The sequence below is a fragment of the Spodoptera frugiperda genome, chromosome 31 (genome assembly GCF_023101765.2).
Source record: "Spodoptera frugiperda isolate SF20-4 chromosome 31, AGI-APGP_CSIRO_Sfru_2.0, whole genome shotgun sequence".
NCBI lineage: Eukaryota > Metazoa > Arthropoda > Insecta > Lepidoptera > Noctuidae > Spodoptera > Spodoptera frugiperda.
The window spans coordinates 2,792,032-2,814,535 of NC_064242.1; the positions used below are offsets into that span (position 1 = coordinate 2,792,032).

General features: G+C 36.8%; 1 protein-coding gene across 2 annotated transcripts in view; it reads left to right on the forward strand.

Moving 5' to 3' along the window:
* Positions 1 to 22,504, forward strand: part of LOC118276266 (leucine zipper putative tumor suppressor 2 homolog) — a 108,637-nt gene that overhangs the window by 15,061 nt on the left and 71,072 nt on the right. For both annotated transcript variants that reach the window (XM_050707358.1, XM_035594517.2), the window contains exon 2: positions 8,044 to 8,177. In XM_050707358.1, coding sequence (XP_050563315.1) covers positions 8,064 to 8,177 — 114 coding nt within the window. In that variant the 5' untranslated portion in view covers positions 8,044 to 8,063. The remainder of the gene's footprint in view (positions 1 to 8,043; positions 8,178 to 22,504) is intronic.

Here is a 22,504-nt window from a genome sequence, read left to right on the forward strand (position 1 = left end):
TAGACTAACGTTACCAGATAAAGTTTCACTAGAAATCATCATCTCACTAGTTCTGTCACTAGTATTATGTTTCGGTCTCGTATCAGATGTCTTGGCTGAATAGATCGTGAGTGTTCCCATGACAGGAGCTCTTAGAAAAACGCTATGATTCATGTTTCTACAAACGACGACGGATGCTAGTCTGGTAGCTACCTAGCTAGAAATATTTTTTTTTTTTGTCTGTCTCCTTTGTCAAGGAAAATTGAGATTAAAAATAGTGTTACTAAGATTAGTTTTCTATTAAAAAATTATAATCTACCTTGTTCAAAAAGCTTTAAAATAAAGAGGGTTAGAGGTTTGGTTTCCAAAACACAACCCTTACTCAGTACGGCTGTTGTGAAATACTGGTCCTTTATAATATAACTACTCGTAACAAGGTAGCCTACATTGGTATGGTTATAACATGGTTAACCACATGTGTAAAAACTAAAATACATCCTACCTATTTCTCTTAGGAATAATCACCTCTATTTGCGAACAATGACTAGTCTGCATTCACTCCAAAATAGTAGGTAGACAGTCTTACAATCTTGCGAAAGAAGCGTGGCATCTTCAATGAGACGCTCAAAGATAATTAACTTGATAAGCTCAATAATAAAAGATCAAGAACCTCATCTAGTTATTCTCAATTTTCTTTCCACGACAGAACTGCAAACCTCACGAGTTCGCCGGTACGCCGCCATATTGTTTCGAGATAATCACCATAGACAGATGAGTCACGAACGATCCCCTGATATCTACGTTCAAATTGACTCCCTTTGTCAAACCGCTGGCTTACGGTACCAGCCTAACTTGATCTCTATCAACACAGATGTCCTCCAATCCTCACGATATTCAATCTTACCGTTAAAGACATAAGGTACATGTTAACAGAAATGTACAAACATAGGTTTGTGGTCGGTCGACCGGCAAAAAGCTTTATTCGTCTCAGCGGCGCGGGCGCCGTCAAAACTCGTGCGGTACAGAATCCGAAGCATTTCACGGCGTTCTCTTGCGAAATAAACGTAATAAAAACTTTGAAAACAATTCGTGCGCGAGTTTTCTGAGAAACGAACTTGAGAATTTTGTTAGAATAGTTCTGGTCTATATTTTGTTTTAATTTGCTGACTCAAATGTCAATGCCGTGTTCTGGTCTCGGAGAACGTTAGAGCTTTCGGATGTGTTAGATTTAAGCTTTATAACTTTTATTGAACAAACAATTGATGAGTGTAAAAATTACAATAAGACAAAGTTTTTTTCTACAAACTTGATGGATACTTGACTTTGTAAGTATCTCAACTCTCCAATAAAAACGACACAGGTTCCATCCGATCTCTAAATCTTCCAATAGCACATCGGGACACACTCGGTTAAGACACGCGTACTGACAAGAGAAACCTGTAAGTTTATCATAAAACAAGTAACTCTATACAACTTTTTAGAAAGTTAGTATCACTTGTAACAATTATACCTACGGCTGTAACATAAGTGCGGGCGCGTTGTTTTGAAAGCACGGCGTAGTTCCCACGCGGCGGGCGGCGCATGCGTCGATCCGGTCAGATAACCATTTATTTATCACCTATACGACGCCGCGACCACCGAGGTAGGTAATGACGCTCCGTGCACATCTGTGCTCCCGCTAAGTATTGAAGTTCCTGCTACATTACGTCTCCTTAATGGCGAGCCGTCGTGACTCGCAGAACACATTTATAAAACGCCAATTGAAACACTTAAATAACTTTTTATTGCCAACAGATGTCACGGATAAGCGAAACGATAAATATTAAAATTCTGAATTTTAAACATGCAATTACATATGGAACTAGTTATCCCACAAACGACAAAAGCCATATGGATGAGAATCAGGTTGGGTAGGTAAATTAATTTTGTCAAATCCATTTCCGGCTGCGTGGGCGCAACTATGCAGATCGTTGATAATTTTGTCATATAATAAAAATAGTTGTGTTTGAGACACATAGTGGTATAAATCAATAAATTTATAATGGCGAGAGACGCTGTCTATGGATCGACGCCCGCGCAATTGTCCGAGCGCAGCCGAAGCCGTTCGGTCTTTATCGGCGCATTAATAAATGGCCGCGGAGACGTTGCGATCTAATGCCTGCCAGTAAAAAGTACAAAAAGCTCCAACAACTTCATGAGTCGTGGTTCGTTTAACTACAGACGATTCACCCTCTATAATTTAAGCCACGGCCCTTTATAAATAAAGGATTGGAATTTGGTGTCGGCGTGTCTAGCGCTCAACATTTATTTCACAGATAATTCGAATGAGATTTTAGCTTTTTACGTTCCTTTGTAAAAGTCATCTATTTTAAGTACTTATTTATTGTCGGCCAGATTTTAGAATTATAGTTTTTAAACACGTAACCGCTATAATGTTTAGATTTTTTAGAATTGACTTCGGAAGTGATAATTTGAGTAATTTATTTTGAATTTAGGTTATTATAAATAAATATTATCAACGGAGTTTGACTTTCCTGACCTTTTTTAAGGAGGTGAAATCATCCAATGACTTCTCCCGCCTTGGGCGACGACATGGAGTGAGGCTGTTACTGACTAAAAATCACCCCGTTTCTACTCCTGCTTTTCGAGCCAGAGCCCCGGTAACCCGTTAGGTAGTCCACAGCTCCGGATAAGGCATCAGCCCTACTGGGCCTCATCTGTTTTTCTGGTCCCTGGATGAATAGTGGATAAGTAGAAGATACATTAAAGGCCCATTCAAAAAGGCAAGTCACTGAAACAAATAAACGATAAACTTTCTTATTTCTGTAATAGTCAATACATTATTAGACTGTTTTCCACATAATAGGTGCTAAATTGCTCATTGACTGATGGACAGTTTGTGGCACCGGGACAAAATCAGGAAACCTAAATCAATCTGTAAATACTGCACTCAAGAGCAATGATAAATAGGTTCTCGTGTTCATGATACACATGGTATAGCGCTGGTGGAAACAGACTTAGCATTTATGTTTTTTATATGAAAAGATGCGTGTTATGGTTGCGATCCGCAATTAAATAGACATAGTTAAACCTACAAAATACTACAAGTAGGTTCTCATTGTGAAAATAAAGACTTAAAAATTCAACATGACAGCCTTTTTTTAGTGGAGAAAATCATCCAATGGCTTCTCCCGCTTTAGGTGAGGGAGAGATTCTTACTGACTAAAAACCATTCCTTCTCCTGCTTTGAGCGGGATCCCCGGTAACCTTTTGCATTATCCGCAGCTATGGATAACATGACAGCCTAATATCTATTGCGAACATCATAGAGTTTGAATTTGAATGATGCAAATACCCTTCAATTAGAACAGGTATAGAGCTAACATCTCATAATTATTCAGTAACATCGAGAACTTCACTCCGATATTGCAATACCGATGTACAAGATACTTAGCATGTAAACGAAGTAATAATTTGACATTAAATGAAGTAAATAGGTTGACTATTGACCAGTTACACTTGAACTAGTCGACAACTTGAGGCACAGGCTACAGCTACACTAATGACCGACATTTGTAAATAGGTACACGATGATAATTATGTACTTAGTTATAGGCATTTATTGGAATAAAGTTTATAAGAAAAGTTAAAGATTGCATTTAGTGACATTATTGACAAAAGTGTCAAGATTTCTACGAGTCTATTTTAAAAATTCTTTTACCTTTTGAAAGGTTTGTTTTCGGAAAGTAAGATACTTAGGCTACTTTTTATCTCGATATTCATATAGGATCAGTACCCTTAGAACGAGTTTGCTTTACGTTTAAAGTAATCGCAACGAGAGCGCGTTCGGAGTTCTGATTGGATGGCTCGAATAATCCAACCAATCAGCAGTACCTAACTTACTTGAAGGGGTTTCGCAATATCTCGAGTCGTATATTAAGAATTAAGATGACGCTACTTCCCTCTGTCGTTGTGTTGACCTGTGCCCTTAGTATGAGTTTACGTTTAAAGTAATTGAAACGAGAGCGCGTTCGGCTTTCGGCGTTGATGATGAATATAAAGTTGTAACTAAGTCTTATGAGCCATCATGAGTTACGAACAAATAACGAATGATTACCATATTGTTACATAATATAAAAGTAAACGTGAGCAATAATTCATTGTCCGTATTTATAAATCAACTCATGAATAAATGAAATCAGTCAACTAAGGTTCGTTAACTCTGGTAATCGGATGAAACTGTAAGTGGGAGTTATATGAAACTGATGGTTTATCGAGGTATATTACCCGGTATTACTTTTTTATTACATTACTCTACATTATACGTCTAATCACCACTTCAGTAGCAGTATTACCTATTAAAGAAAGTATAATACTGCGTTTGCTTTTTAAGCTAATGTAACATAAAATGATGACGTGGTGGGACGAAACCTACTAATGTGACATTTTCCAAGTTATATTTACTTTCTAAGATTATTTAGACACCACTGACAAACGGTGAAGAGCAACATCAAGAAGAAACATAGGCTTATAATTTCTAATTATAAGTTTGGAATAACCAATCCGCATTGAGCAAGCTTGGTGATTAATACTTAAACCTTCGCCGTATGAGAAGAGTCTTTTGAACTGCTTTGGTCAGCAGTGGCCACTTATAGGCTGATTATGATAACATAACATTGTAAACATAGGTTATTAAAAAGGTAAAAAAGGAAAATGTAGATGACATTCGCTCTTCGTCAGTTATGTTTTAAGTCATATGTTATAGAGAGCGAGGCTATTTAATTTTCCATAAGCCTGGTTATGGAAAATTCAATAAGCTCGCTCGTTATCACATTTTGTGCCATAATTATCAGAATTTCTAAAACCAAAATATGTATGCCCAGTCTAGAATTCAGGAATGAAATGCTAAAATCCTATTTGGGCAGTCTTTCTGTATGTGCTCAGAGTTTTTAATTTTTAGTTTTTATAACAATTCTAACGTTTGTTGTAAAAAGCCGCCCAGGAAATTAATATGGATTTATTTGAAATACAAAAAAAAAAAACGAATCTACATTCAACATAATAAATATTAACGGAATTTATAAATAATTTATGATTATGATAATTTGCAAATGAAAATAAATAGCTTATCAGGTTGTCAGGTTCGTATTATAATTCAATTTGTAACAATTATTAAAAACGTTACTAACGTTGAGTTTTTGAAACTTAGGTTCTAAAATTAGGTAACATCATTAGGTAATACAATTATTTATAAATAATCGTAGGTACAATATGTTAGCGGTGTAAAGATATTGGGGTATAACTACACACCCGAAACCGCTGCAATTCCTGTAAGCCAGGATCTATAGTAGATACAACCATGAAAACACCGGAACACTGCAGTCCGGTGCGTCTCAGGGAAATAAATCATAAGATATTTTTAGAGGAGAAGAAAAAACAAACCCTCGGTGAATTTAAAGCAAGAGACAGAATCCAACTAATCGAACTTAAGCTAAAGGCACAAAAGAGACTGTACAACTGGGAGAAGCCCAGTCGTCAAGCACTACAGAAATTTGACTTAAAACTGAGTGGGTCCTATGTGTGAGCTATCAATCGAGTTATTAAATAATGGTAAGCAATCGCGAGGTGAACAAACGACCTCGGCAGGCAACCGTCAACGTGCGATACACTAATACTAGGCAGGCAGACATCCGGAATCACTAAATCGTGTTTTTCTAGTTTTCACTACAAAAATAACGTTATATTCTATCAAGAACAAAAATTCTCCTATATCTAACCTATACGAACAAAGTATTTTACACTCTATTTTCTACGTGTTATGGTTTAGAATTGTCTTACGCTTTCTCCAGATGACCCCCCTTTTCTTGGCTAGATATGGAGCCGATTTGACACACTAGTTTTTTAATTGAGTTTTTGATATTGGATGTGAAATAAAATGATTAATGTGATAAATGTCGTGTTGTATGTCGGCTTGTAATGGTTTGGGCATCGTTTACAGACAATTAATCTAAATAAGTGGGTAACTGTACCAAGTGCACCGTTTTGGAAGCTGAATGATAGTAGTCCGAATGTGTGCCATCAGTATAAATAACGATGACGTTGACAAAGTACCTACCTAAATAAAAAAAGTCGTATCTTACTTAGAACACTAAATACATAAATATAGTGCAGATTTAGGTTTAAAAGAGGAATTTATTTAGAAGTAATTTAAATATCATTTTACTGTCCCGGCAAACTTCAAACCGCTCCAATCCCCATACATGTTGTTCTCACCTTTTAAACCTTCCCTGGACTTCCAAAAATAATGCAAGACTAAAATTAGCCAAATCGGTCCAGCCGATCTCTAGTTTTTGCGAGTCTAACGAACAGACTTTGATTTTAATATACATATAACTATAGAGATGAAGTGAGTTGGCGTTCTATTGTCTCTACCTACCCCTATTGGAGACAGGCGTGAGGTTATGTATGTATGAAGTGACAAAGAGATAGGTAACTGGAGCAAACGATTTTTCTACGTATTTAAACTTGTTTCAATATTTACGTATGATACTTTGATTAGGTATTTACTAAAACAATTAATGAAATACAATTCATTGACCACTCTAAAACTGAACGAATAGGTACAATAACTTTAATGGAATCATCCAATAGACAGATTAAATTATGTGCAAAATGGGTGACATGCGTTATCTTTATTTCATCACATTAGATTATAATCATTATAAAATCTTAATTATTCCTCATAAATTAACATAAGAATTTAGATAAACTATTTATCAACATCGTATCGTAAGTATTTTGTATTAAATAGTCATTAAAATATATGAAATTATCATTAAAGCTATTGAACTTGAAAATTAAGATAGTTCGAATGATATTTACATGATAAAAATATAGTATTCAATATGGTTTTATTTTATTATCGCTAAAACTAAAAATATAATCATGCTAGAAAGTTCGTTCGATAGAAACGGTCTGCTCTATTTTCATCAATCGAACTTTGAACTCTTCAGCAGTACTATGTGAAACTTACTTATGTGAAAACATGATTTCATGTTATCATATTAAATGATGCTGCGGACTACCTAGTGGGTTACCGGGTCTACGGCTCTAAAAGCAGTAGTAGGAATGGGAGGAACAGGGTGGTTTGTAGTCAGTAAGAGACTGACACTCCCTCTCGTCTCGCCTAAGGGAGAAGAAGAAACTATTGGATGATTTTCCGCCTCAAAAAATTTAATTAAATCATATAGCACACATAGTAATTCGGTAACAAATATTATTAATTATAAGTGCCTGAAAACATGTTTGAAAATTCCACCATTAGTTTTAATCAAATTATGATCAAATATATCAAAATAAGCAACTATCCTCTTTACGTAATGTAGTGTCGACATATTGCTGTAATTTTTATAACGATCAGAAAGTTTTATTACCAAAGTATATTAGGTACCTATTTCATTTTATATCCTAAATGTGGCAAATTTTATGATTTACAACTTCACAGGTTAATTACGTTGACCCTTAATAACAAAATGTCCGTCTAATGGAAGATGGAAGATCTAAATGACCTTTTAGCCCAAATTGGAATCTTAGTTTTATTGGCGAAATAAAATCCTTTGTCAAATAAATTGCGGTATTTACCCAACTACAAAATATATTTTAGTTTCTATTTTTATTAGTAGGTATTTATTGAAAAATAGAAATTCTGTGATCTTTTAGTAATTGCATGAATTTTTTTAAGGGGAAAATATTCCATAGACACCTCCCGCCTTGGGCATGGCGAGAGGTATTGTCAGAATCTTACTGCCTAAAAGCACCCCGTTCCTTCTCCTGCTTTGAGCCGGAGCCCCGGTAACCTGTTAGGTTGTCCGCATCTCCTGATCGGGCATCGGCCCTACTGAGCCGTATCTAAATGGTCATGGTCTAATGTGTTAAAGCTGACGGTGTTGAAAAAGACTCGTCTTTCGCTGTTTCTCTCTTATTCTCTCTATTGGAAGTACAATATTTTGTCTTTATTTTCAGTCTATCCTTAATGAATCAACTATCTAACTCCTATTGTTCCAGCGATGCACATGAACTGAGCGATGGGTCAGTCGGAGCCGGTTCGGACCTCGCGCACAAGTCCGCGGGCGCGACGCTCTCCCGACCTCCCGCCGCTGCCGCCCCAGATACAGCCCTGCAGCGGTTTCCTCGGCAACGTGAGTACCTTACAGACCTTACACCTTACCCAAGCCCTCCTATATTTACACATACAACTCTGCCGGCCAGCTTTACTGCTCTAATTGTGACCGGATTTTTAAAACTAAGTTCGGTCTGGCCAGTCACATCAGGGCCCACGATAGGAAATAGCTTCTCTAAGGTCGCCGTTACCGAAATCGGTAAGGAGGACTATATATACCTTACAGACCTTACAGAATTAACCTGATTATATTTAGGAGTGATTGTCAAGGTTATATTAGGAACAGATGATAGTACACGATGACACACTTATTTATCTGTCCTTATCCAATTGACTTCAAAAATATGTATTCCTGAATCTCACATAAGTAGGTACATGAGGGTCTGATTCTTGCTAAAGACCTGTATTGTATCAAATCTATGCTACGTATCTGGTACGTACGGTAAAAAAATGTGTCATATTTTATTGGTTGTGATTTTACAGGTCCTGAAAACACATTTTAAGTGATAATTAGCTAGTTTCTTATTGATCTATGCGTGTTTATTATTTTCGATCGCAAAGGGCTACCTTTCGAATTTTACTGTCAATTTTTAACTACATAATAAAGTACTATTAACAGCCACTCCGCGTACCACCAATCAGAAAACGCTACTTAACAATGCATCACACGTGAAACTGTTTACAACTTCTCTTTAAACGAACTACCGAGCGAGACCGCTCTATTATACACGACCATAACAAATAATGCATCTTAAGTGCCCACTTAAACAAACTAAACGCATTTCCCCCATTCATCATACTAGATATTGTTACGAAAGTCACAAATCCCTAGCGACAATGCGCTTGCGTCGCTCCGTTCCGTTTCACACGCGCTTTGCGCCCATTAGCATAAAATTAAGCAAGAGCTGGCTATGCACCATCCGTCTTGCTTTACCGACTTTCGTCGATATCAGCCGGTTTAAAAGCTTTAACGGTATCGGGATGAAAGTGATGCGTAAATCAAAACGTTGCTGCTCGGCCTTGTCGCTTTCAGCGTGCGTAAGCGCATGATGGATGGTCGGCGACAATTTATCGTGTCGTGCTCGAAATTATGTGGAAATTGAACTAGTTGCCTGTTGATATATGGGTCTCATGTTAAGAGAGCTTCTTACTTAAGTGCCGTAAGTAAGTAGTTCTGAAAGTTCTTGTGGTTTCTTGAAGTAGGTATCTACTTACTTGCTAAATATACGAGGGCTAAAAGTAGATCAAAATAGTCACGAAAATGATCAACATAATCTCTTGTATCGTGATTAATTTCAATAAGATTTGGATGTGGACATGTGCAACGTATAACATCACGCCTTTTTTTCCCGAAGGGGTAGGCAGAGGTGCACATTACAACACGTAATGCCGCTATGCAATGTACACCCACTTTTCACCATTTGTGTTATAAGTCCCATGTAATAAGGGTGAGCCTATTGCCTTATATTGGGCACAATTCCAGACTCCATGCTACTACTGGGAAATTTTCGAAAAACCAAAAAAAGCCCAGTAATACTTTGCCCGACCCGGGAATCGAACCCGAGACCCAGCTGTCCGGCAGTCGCACTTGCGACTTCTTGGCCAACGAAGCAGTCTTGGGTAGGTACATTTTCAGAGAAAACAAAACAAAATAATATTTGTGATGCAGTTCAACAAAGAATCAAACTAAACGCGAAACAAAACATCTAGACTACACATTAATGCAAATGGATTACCATAAAAAATAAAACGCAACTTAATATCAAGTAACAGAAGTAGGCACCTAACTGAACTTCACTGGATCGGATAACCCATGGTTGGGTAGCTGGGCCCCTATTTATGATGGAGCCCGGGCCCCCGGGCCCCGTGTAACAGATTATACAAAGCAATCTGCTGTAGACATAAATTGCTTGGGTTACCTTCATTGAACTTATAGCTCTTATTAGGGACGCTTGCTAGGTGCGCCATATTGGATTTGTTTGGCGGGAAATTTACTCTTTTGACGCAATGACAGACAAGAGACATAGGTATTCTAGTTACATACTATTTAATGTTATGCCATGTAGGTGTCATAAGAGTAAGTACCAAAGTGACTTTTCCGAGTTATATGTACTTTCTAAGATTATTTAGACACCACTGACAAACGGTGAAGGAAACCTGGGCTTATAATTTCTAATTATAAATCTGATATCGTCAACCTGCATTGAGCATACTTGGTGATTAATAATCCTTCTCCGTTTGAGAAGAGACCTTTGGTCAACAGTGGCCACTAATAAGCTGTTGATGCTGTAGATGTGCTATGAGTTTCATGCATCAGAGGACGAGGCATTTGACTTAGAAGCCACACATCAGCTAAATTCCCAGATTATAATTACAGAAAAGTTTTCAATGAAATTGTCGACTAAACTCAGTAACACTTTTCTTGTCGCAATTAAAGATCGAAAAACAACGAAGTACACATTCAAGGGTGTTAATGTTTTTATCAAAGAAAACTAAAGTCACATTCATTTCTTGAAACTCCTAGCCACCCTACCCTTGACAGTGACCGTAGGGCATGCAAACATAAACAAAGAGTGAGTGGCGGGTATCTAGGCAACGATACAGTTGATATAAAGTACTAAGGAGCAGCTACTCAAGCTATAATACCAGTGTAACATACTATAAAACATAACCAGTATAACTTGGTCCCGTTTTGAAAACATTTTGTATGTAAGAAGAGGTTTAGTTATGTTGGTCAAGTGTAGTGTGATGTTACCGCACCTAGGTACTTGTACAGTTTAATCAAAAGCGGTAAAGCTTTTGTATGTATGTATCAAGTTACATACATATTGTATATTAGGTATGTCTTAGTTACCGTTGCGTTCTCATTTTCCTATGGGTTTAAACATACTCCATTGTAAAATACAGTTTAATATATTTACCCACGACATTTGTTCCCACTCTTAAACATTAATTTTACTCGTATATGACAAAATAAAAAAAAAACGTGTCTTATATTTTTTTCATTACCTAACTGACGGACTAAATAGATTTTTAATTTACATACCTCGTCATAAACCCTATTGATGATGAGAAAATAAATAAATTAATTATTAAAAAAAATATCTTCGAAAATTCGAAGCCTTTATGATACGACCTATGTTTTGTGCCTGTCTATTGTCAGTCAGTTTCTCTTCATAGATATTCATAGCCTTGTACACAAGGAAACTAGGTTTCCAATACAAATCCATATTTCCTTTACTGTACACTTCCTCAGTAGACGCAATAATACTATACGTATGATTTCAACGTGATTTGACAGCAACATGTTTACCAAACATTCTTGTTATAATGAATAAGAAATAAAGAAAGAAAAAGCATTTATTCGACAGACCATTTTTTTAATGGCACCGTCGTTAAAAGTTATGTTGCTAATCTCCATTTTTTTGTTTGGGTAATATAGGTACCTAAAACCTTCTCGTAAGTTTGGAAAATACTATGCTGAACACCGCATCAAAATCGGTTCAGCTAAACGCGAGATAATCGGTCAAAAACATACATATATACACACAGATCAAACTGAAAACTTCCTTTTTTTGAATTCGGTTAAAAATAATCATAATCACCGCGAAAATCGCAACAATGTGACTTCATAATCATCTGTGGCAATATAGAAAACAAAGAACAAAAGTGTCGTCCCAATAAAAGAAAAAAATTAGGTAACGAACAATATGAGGACCGTATCTATTTCGAAATCATACATTGTTTGTTATAAACTTATAACAGATAATTTCGTCTCACATAATCATATTACTTAATCGTTGCATATGTTGGCATCGCATGCACTAATTGGTGCGCTATTACCGTTACCCAGCCTTCGGCGGCCATATTTATTTACCAACCGTGACCAACATTCGAAAAACAAAAATGTTTTTTTAAAGTAAACATTTCGCTTCCTCAACTTTCTGCGTATTACGGTTAAATCCTTTATCAGTTCTTTTTAATGTAAACAAATTGCTTATTTTAAGACTATTTATGTTTGTTTAAAAGTATAGGTTATTTTGTAAAGAAAAAATAACGCTTTAGTTAAATATGCACCGTTATTATCGTAACATACAATACATATATACATAACCTCACGCCTGTCTCCCATGGCGGTAGGCAGAGACAATGGAACGCCAATTGCTACGATTCTTACATACCTCTTTCGCTTCATCAACAAACATCAGTCTTTTCATGCGTGCTCGTCGGTTAATGGTACTTTTAATTTGGCCCTTCTTTAATATATCGCCAATCTTCTCGCTATATGTCCGTCTAGGGCGCCCTCTACCGACGGCCCCATTATATCTGCCTGTTTGTCATTCTTGTTTAAAAAACACGACATCATTTTTTAAAGCACTGCATCTACTCTCTTTCTATGCAAAACAGCATATAACCATATACTGTAACTAGCTCACAGTTTACGTACCTACTTTCCTATTACGACTCCTTAAACAAAGGCAAGTTCCCAACAAAAATAACCTCAAATTTATTTTTACTTGCCGCCATTTTCCTTACAAGGTTGCTCACAATAGAGTACACCTACCTACAATATGTTTTTACTCTCGTATTGTCAATTTCAGAGTGCCGCCCATCGGCTTTGTTCATCCTCAATTTTAAAGGCTGTGAAAGGGTATTATGGCCAGGAATATAGGAAGACAATGCAGGGCACTGCACGGCTGACCTCTCGAGAGCCAAGATTATACTTATTTGCTTTTTATTTTATAGAAAACTGCTCGCTAGTTGCGCTGTTGGAGCAACAAGAAATACAGCGAGTACCTAGACACGTTCCTTTTTGCGCAAAACGACCGGATGTATGAATATTAGCCTTTTTATGTTGGTAGTGTCTGCAATTTAGTGCTCGAGGTAGTACAAGGGAGCTGGTGGCTCTAAATGCATTTTAATGGGAATATTTTATGGGTATGAAGTACCTATGTGTGGAGTAAAATTGAGTGATCGAGTGAAAAATAGTGTTCATTAAAGAAAGGTGTGGCTTTGAAAGACGACTAGGTTCATGAAAGGTGACAAGGATTGAAGAAAGGATTGATGAAAGCTGATTTATGAAGAGAAATAGAAAGACAAGGCGAATATGAATAGGTGTATGTAGTAGGAACGGGGTGGTTTTTAGTCAGTAAGAGTCTGACACTCCCTCTCGCCTCGTCCAAGGTCATTGGATGATTATCCCCACTTAAAAAAGCCTAATTCTTTCAACCATTACCAACACTAATGGAACATCATTAATACCTATCCATGAAACAAAAGAAAAACGTCAAAACCTCGTTTGTGCATAAACACATCAGTCAAAATAAAGTTGAACAAATAATTCTTTGTCCATCTCCTTAAGCTGTTTGCTTTTAAGCGTCAACAATAAATCAAGTTATTTGTATGCAATATTGAGCGGCTAAACATTCTGCAGTGTTCAGGAAAGCTCTCGGTCTACTTTATATAAATGTGGAGCGCATGCGCGGGGTAGCAATAATTCACGTCACGATGCGCGTGGGCAACGACCGTCGCCACTGACTTTGTGTTTTGTCTGACACGAAGACAGAAGGGGCTTATGTACCTATGTGTACTACATGAACAATACATAGATATTTATATTATCGGTTTAATAGTGTAAAAAAGGCAAGTCAAACTAAGCTATTTTTTTAGCTTTCGATAGTTTGTCTACTATCGATACATCGCACACTCGAATTGTATCTTCCTCGTACAACTACATAGCTTAGTATCAGTGGAAGCAGTCACATAGTTTCACAGCTTAGCTATTACATCTTCGTAGCATACCTACATAGAACATCTCTGGTGGAAAAGCACTCTACACAGTTAACCTGAAAAAACTACTGCCGCACTCAGAAACTTTTAACGTTTACTTAAACTATTCCTTAGTAACGATTTTGTACCGAAAACAATTGCTAAGGACTTGATTAAGTAACCATTAAATGACTCTGAGTACGACAGTTAGTATTCTAACGATATGCCAAATAGAACCGTCTTTATCACGGTCTATTAACCTACTATCAGACCACACAAGACCTAAGATATAACAGTAAGGTCTTCAATGGGAGCTGATTCACTAGTACCTATTAATTAAGCGAGGTTTCCAGTCGAAAAGTGGGGGGGGATATGCAAATCTCCAATTAGTACCTATCCAACGGAGCGTCCATCCATCACTGTCGATCATTTGTTGCTTTTCTGTGCAGTCTGTACTAGTTCAGGGTTGTGGAGTTTTTGTGACTGTTTTGTGTTACTAGGGAAATGGGACAATTTGGAGAAGTTGGTGTATAAAAACCGGAACTGCCGACTACTCCGGAGCTGCGGACTACCTAGCGGGTTTACTGGGGCTCCGGCTCGAAATAGTAGAAACGGGGTGGTTAGTCAGTAAGAATCTGACATTCCCTCTCGCCTCGCTCAGGGCGGGAGAAGTCATTGGATGATTTTCCCAACTCACAAAAAAGGTGTATATAAAAGATCCGTCGGTCCTAAAAAGCTAATACTTTTTAATTAAGGGTCATTTTTGAGATTGTTTTCATTTGCATTCAAGGTCAAGTCAACATTCCAGTTAACTGTTTAAAGAGTTATTCTTCGTTTCAGTCACTTAGGAATGACATTAATTCTAAACACATGTATCCTCCAAATCCAAACTAATATTACCAATGTAATAAAAAAGTCACAGTTCATCCGTTCAACCCTGCAAGATGCGCACACGCCTATCGTCTGCCACTACTTGTCAATCCCGCGTCCATGTGACGTCATTAAAGCGTTGATTTCCAACGTTTGCAAGTCATTGTGAGGACTGGTTCCATATGTTTTTACTTTTTTATTGCTCTGTAGAGTTTGTGAGCTTCAATGCGTTGTCAGCTTAATTGGCAGTGGTCGGGTTAATAGGAGAAACACTTTTGTACGTTTTATTTGCATACATTGTATAGATGCACTTTTGTAGGGTTTTATTCTCTTTAGTATGTTAAGTTTACATTCAATTCTTTTTACAATAACAGTATTTTTCTTATACAAACATAAATGCGAACTGCTAAAAAGTATATGGTTGACTGTTAGAGAATGCCACCCGATATTAAGTCCGCCATGTATATTGTATACAGAAGCGCAAATAAATAAATAAAAAGAGCTTGAGCTTGAGTGGTGTTACTTCTAAATGGACAGTCCCGAATCGGCACACGTTTCTATAGCATTTAGTCATCACCTGTCCAAACTAATTAAATTTCAACCTCCACCAGGAAAATGGACAATAAAATACACATCTACCAGAACATTTTTTCCTCGAACTTCATGAACGGCAATCCCAAAATCCCAATCCACCATGTACCAGTCACATTCACACAGATCTACAACCAAAAATTTTTCTTAATGAAACTCCTCTTATCTTTGGTCCACAAAACTGCATATAATCTGTATTGGGGCACCTTGACGGCCCAGAAACGAAATGCAAAGCAGTATATAGTTACATACAAGAAGATATATACTTGTATGTTTGGTACACATCGATATACCATAACCAGTTTATCCTGGTCTCGCTTTGTACGGTCTTTCCTTATATTCGACGGTCAGTTTATACTGGTTTTGTGTAGCTTGATGTGTAGGCTTTTGAACAGAGATAGCCTCATTCAAAGTGGGTCAGCTGCACGAACCTGTTGACACAGTTTCCTGTAGGGCCGTCTCTGTCCCGGACCACGATTTTACAGCTATCTGAGATGTATAAAAATGTATTTTATTGCTACGTTTATAAGGTGTAATATTACTTTATTAGTGCAGTAAAAAGAATCTCTTAGTTGATAGATAGAGACTGCATAGATTCATTGATATTAATATGTTACTAGTGTGTGATTTCTGCATGAATATTTGTAGATGAATATAGCCTTAGCTGTCGTCAAATCAACTGCTGTTGACGTAAAACGATGGATTGAGTCTCGAAATCGAAATACGATGAATCGAGTTTTCTGTGGTTATCTGTGCACATAAGTTCACAACTGTCAAAAAGCTGTCAACGTCAACCGTCAGGTGCAAATATGGCGGGAATATTAAAATTTGGAAAGATATCAGATCAACTGTCATGTATAAATACGAGTACGGCGGGAATATTTGAAATTGGAAGGGTATCGGTTAGATTCCGTTTCGATTTCCAAACATAATGAATTTGAGTTAAAGTTTATGATATTGGGAGAAATTCGATGACCCTAACATTGGTTTTATAGTTAGATACTTAGATAGTTAGGTACGGATGAAGGCTGTACGAGTGAGTACAAGTGTCCATTTCCACATAATAGTGTTATCAACTCGCTGACCTTTATAACGATACTTGTTTCTCGTACAATAGGAAACGGTTAGGCAGAGAGTAACTAAACATGTCTTACTGACACGCTTGAGGATGTGTTGAGATTCATTTTAATAATGTTTATGTTAGTGTAAGGAAATGTTTATAGTTTGTGTAGGTTATAGATTTTCAACATCCAGTGTTGATAGTCACAGGCCTTTTTTTTTTGTTGGGACAAGCCCATCCTCCCATACCACAATAAGCAAGGATCTACAGTAGATACCATGAAAACACCGAAACACTGAAGTCCGGCGCGTATCAGGGACAGGAATGACTGTATTAGATCCCGCAACGAAATAAATCGGAAGATATTATTAGAGGAAAAGAAAAAGAGAATAGATATTTGGTCTATCACAGATCATCTTTTTCGTTATATCGCTGTATGCTGTATTGGTGTTTCAAAATCTATCCTTTTGCCAAAAATCATTTATGTAACTTGAACCTCAAAAGGAGGCCAACTACATAACAACAATAGTGCTGTGAAATGGCAAATTTTGTCGCCGCCGCAGTCGTGACCTCCAATTTTCTGCAGTTTTTAGTACCCCAATCACCTTTTGTATATCCGATGACATACGACGTCTTTATGTCCCATTGTACACTCTTGGAGAAAACATGCTATAAAAGAAAGCTGAGCTATAAAAATGAGCGATTGCCAATAAAAGGCGACGACAACGGAGCAATACAACGAGTTGTCAAAACATGAATGAAAGATATAATGCACAAAAAATGTGAAATGCAAACGGGCAACAACAAAAAGACTTATGTAACAAGTCTAATTTGACAGCTACACGATATTTAATAACGAATCACGCTTGGTTTCACAAATTGAATGCGAATACTTATCCTCCAATGAAAAATCGTTCACGAACAACCATTTATACTTATAGTTTTGACTCTTCTGACCTTTGCTTTAAAAAGGTTTATTGTGGAGCACTTACTTTCGCTTTCCTTTGTCACTTGACAGATTGTTTTAAAAAATGAAAACGTCATTTTCGAATGGACATTCTAAATATGAATGTTTGGTTATGCTCGATGAACGATGGATCGTTGGGGATAGTGCAAAACCGCGAATCTATCATAGGTAAAGGCGTTTTGCATTTGATCAAATTTAACAGGGGCAGATTAAAACTCTTTAATATCGTTATTTTATGGGCAAATGGCCTCATTTTTACATAGATAGTAAAAATTGATATTTTCTTTGTATCATTACCATAGAGTCACGTCACGTCAGCGAGAAAGGTGCCACAATGTGGGATGCCCGCGTAATTGAAAATTGCCTATATATTTTGTCAGATACGCTGAATTATCCAATGTTTTTTTTTTGTGGGGGTAATATCATCCAATGACTTCCCGCCTTGGGCTAGGCGAGTGTCAGACGTATTGACTAAAAACCACCCCGTTCCTACTCCTGCTTTTCGAGCCGGAGCCCCAATAACCCGCTAGGTAGTCCGCAGCTCCGATTTCCTTGAGGTTACCAAGCTTATTATGTTATAAATAATCGCTACGCAACTTAGAATATTACACAAAGTAAACTAAAGTTAGTGCGATTGTAGGCGATACTTAAATAAGTCGTTTCTCTTTATGGAGTGCCTGTTCGAAGTGGTTTGAGTAAGACGAGAAACTTCACTTTAAAACAGATTTGGTTAGTTGACCAATCGATCGTATGACATAGATGAGTGGGCGTTTATTGTTGTAGCCTATTGAAAATAGATGTTCTAGGCTTTGTTTAATTGTCTAACTTTCGAAGTAAACAACCCATGCTTACAGAATCTATCTGTACTAATATATAAAGCTGAAGAGTTTGTTTGTTTCACGCGCTAATCTCCAGAACTATTATACCGATTTGATTTTTTTTGTGTTGGATAGTGCGTTTATCGCTGATCGGAAGGCTGTAAAACATCACGCTACGATCAATAAGAGTCGGGCAGAGTGGGAGAAACCGCGCAGAAGTAGCTAGTAAACACACGTTACTAAAAACTAGAACATTAATACGGATACTACTGAAAAAATAAAACAAAAAGTTTGCTATTGATACTTTTTTGACCCAGAATTTAAATCCTGAAGTAGCAATTGCGCAGTGGACTAAATAAGCATTTCTCTATAATTATCTCAATTTCATGGTACGTGTAAAATTTTAATTATCGTTGCTCTAACCGTTTAACAAACTAATTACTTCTTGCATAACACTAAATAACTATTTCGAAATTAAATAATCAATTGCTGTCAACATTTCCTGTAAAACAAAAGAAGTTTTCTGATTACGGAAAACGTTATTCAGTAACGAGTTTTAAACTAAATTATGACATAACGAGCAAGCCATCGCGTCGGGTATAGTCCAAATTCGCGTAACTAGCATTGGATAATTCGGAGCTGCGGACTACCTAGCGGGTTTACCGGGGCTCCGGCTCGAAAAGTAGGAGTAGACACGGGGTGGTCAGTGAGAGTCTGACACTTCCTCTCGCCTCGCCCAAGGCGGGAGATCTCATTGGATGATTATGCCCCATTAAAAAGGCATACGCATAAGATTAGTTAACGCAGTACTAATTAAGTTATCAGTCCAATTGAGATGGGGCTAAGTTGAGCCTTATTTCCAAACATCATAGAGTTTTAAACGTCATCTGTGTGTCACACACTGAAAACTTCATAAAAATCTCTATACTCTTTGTGAAATGGAGCTTTAAACTATTTTGATCAGCTTTTAAAAACTACATACTTAACACAGACATAACAGAAAAACATAAGACAGTCTGGACTGTCTCTAGCTACTGTCTAAATAAAGGATTAGTTAATCAGTAATCAATAACAATTAACCTATTACAACAAGACAAAGACAAAATCAAAGCATTTATTTCAATTAATCCTTAATTAAGCACTTTTGAAACGTCAAATTGAATTGTCCGTCAGTCCTAGCTTCACTGACACACAGAAATATATAAACCTAGACAAAAATAGAAACTTACAAAGAGACAATTTCTATTTCTAACCCAATATGGAAAACAGATCCATTATATTTTTCTTTAGATAAAAATCGAACAACAAAAATGAGGTGACCCGTTCTTCTACGGTCAAGTTCGAAATGTGTGGCCCACGCAAATGCACCTCATATGTAAATTAGCCAGTGTACAAGATAGCCAGAGTATCAACTATCAATCGGTAGTGAAAGCTATGGGCGAGGCCATTGTACGCAACGAAAGTGTTTCTTTATTATTATATTTAAAAACCATTTCGTTGTGCACCTGATGAGATTTAATTTGGTATTATTGAGAGAGGAGACTCGGTTTAAAGCTCGGTCGTTAAAATCAGGTGATTTCTGAGAATCTCTTGTCTGATTGGCGTTCCATCGGATCTTGAGAGAGGGGGAATGGAGAGTGCACTTATATTTTATGTCCATATTTCCTAGTGCCATTGGCAATTGTCTGAGCCTGTTTTTTAAGGGGCGAAAATCATCCAATGACTTCTCCCGCCTTGGGCGAGGCGAGAGGGAGTGTCAGATTCTTACTGACTAAAAACCACCCCGTTCCTACTCCTGCTTTTCGAGCTGGAGCCCCGGTAAACCCGCTAGGTAGTCCGCAGCTTCGGGTAGTCTGAGCCTAGACTGGAAGCTCGTCGCTGTGAAAAATCGATACGGACATACCTTGTTCTAAAGTACTGTGCTTCCTAAGCTTGTCGTTAATAATTAAAATTCAAGGCTGTGTAGGTAATAGCCGTCCTTGACACTCTTTCACTTTAATATGTCTGTGACATGTCGCCTGCTCCCTCCATCGATTATTACTTCTATAACATATTATTTTATTTATGTAATACTACGTTACGTGATACTACATTCATTGAAATGGCAAATAGATAATTATAGCGAACATGAAAGAAATCATATGATGTAACTTTCTTCAAAAGAAAGTACACTCGAAGTATCGCCGCCTTGGGCCAGTCGGTTTGAAAAGTAAACTCAAACAAAAAAGTCTAGTCATGAATTGAAACTCTTTGGTCATTTGATTAATCTTGATGTTCTCATATTTCTAAGCTTTCTTTTGTCGCATGTCCTAAGTACATTTTTAGATAGACAGGTGACTATTCATCATGTTAGGTCTGCCGAGATATTTAAACAAACATTAAAAAAAAAAACGTTTCTCACCTTAAATAACAAGAAGTTAGAACCATAAAGCTACAAGGAAAAAAAGCTTTAAAAACCAATTCTCACACGGAAGTAGCGAACACAAGAGAATCGATTTGTTCAAACAAATCGATACTAATACAGAATTTGTTACAGTTCCGACCGTAAAATCGAATGGTACACAAAAGTGATCGAGTGAATCTATGAAACAATAGCACCTTGTGGTATCGATATCGATATTCTAGAATCGATACATCGATTTGTCGGGCAATCGATCGTCAGATCTGTCGTGAAAGTCGTGGCCGCGGGCTGTGGCACACTGGGCCGATGAAGGTCAGTTGCATACCTCGGCCACCAGCGAAAGTTTATGGTATAATTGTTGGGACGGTCAAGTGCAAGGAAAGTATGCACGAGCTTCGAGCTTTACGGCTTTGTTTATGATCAATAATACGTCTGTGGTCAAAACAATCGAATAGACACGACGACAGCACTACTTCAACAACTCAATCGATTGTTGGCTGTATAAATAAATTCCTTGACACTATCTCTGAATATAATCTGTGATCAATTCAAAAATAGAAAGACGTTACGTTTTAAAATGGAATGACATATTTATCCTACGCAGAAATATAAATATTTATTCATATGTTTTCGTATGTTCCAAAATTAGATGGTTAGATAAAATCATTTGATTTATTCCGATAATTGACACGTTATACGATACAAATTAGGAGTCGATAACGAACAAATCATTTTTCACGAATGTGCTAATCAGTTTAAAGCGTTTGCAGTAGGCGGGCGTGCCTTATACGTCTGTGCGATCGACTTCAGAGCAATGAAATACGACCGAAATAAAAATTCTATGCGTAATGGAATAGAAACGTGAGATTTTTTGCATTCTTATTGATTTTCTAGGCTTTTTTTTTGGTAAGTTGTGAATAAACCTCTATACTTTAAGTTTAACTTTCCATTACATTAACAAATTATAATGCTATTTTTGTTGTGCAGGAGGTCTGTAGATTACTAGATGAATAGTTTTATTTACTTGGTCACAGGGTAAAAAATTCTTCCGGAGCTGCAGATTACAGGTTACCAGGTTTCCGACACAAAGCAGAAGTAGGAATGGTGTGGTTTTTAGTCAGTAAGAGTCTGACATAAAGAGAAGCCTTAGATGATTATAACCCTGCAAAAAAAATCAGAAAATCCTCTTAGATCATTGCATCTGAAATAAAAGAAAAGTTTAAGAAGTAATACTATTACAAAGTGTAACAGAAACTAGGTAAATAGGTCTCCATAGAAAATAATCATACAACATATTGGTCAAAAGAAATAAATAACAACAGAACAATGGGCGGAACTATGAATTTTTATTGTACCTACACAAGAATTTGAGTGTTCGCAAACAATTTGAAAAATTGCGTTCCATTTTCATTTGCCCTCGAAATTCTTATTTCTTGGTGACTGCTTGAAATAGTCACTGTTTGAAATGCTCAGTTGACTTTTGTGTCCTGTTTATTTTTAGTCTTATGCTATTATTATTGTTGTATAATTTGTTAAGTAATGGATCTGAGACCAATTTTAGTGTACGGTTTACTGAAAATTAAACGATTTTTTTATAATAACAATCGTGAAACATACTAAATTGACTAACACTCACGTATATTAATAAACTAGTTTCGAGTTACAGTGGGATTCTTCATTCATTTTTAGGTCATTGTTGAGCTTTGGTAACTAAGTTTGTCTTGTATCATTAAGCTGTATAATCAAAGAATCATTGTGTCTGTATGCATATCATTTATTATCCAGATAGTAATCCTTCTTATAAGAAAACTAACGAGTCCATTATCTTTGAAAACTATTTAAAACTACAACTATTTACTTAGAACCACTT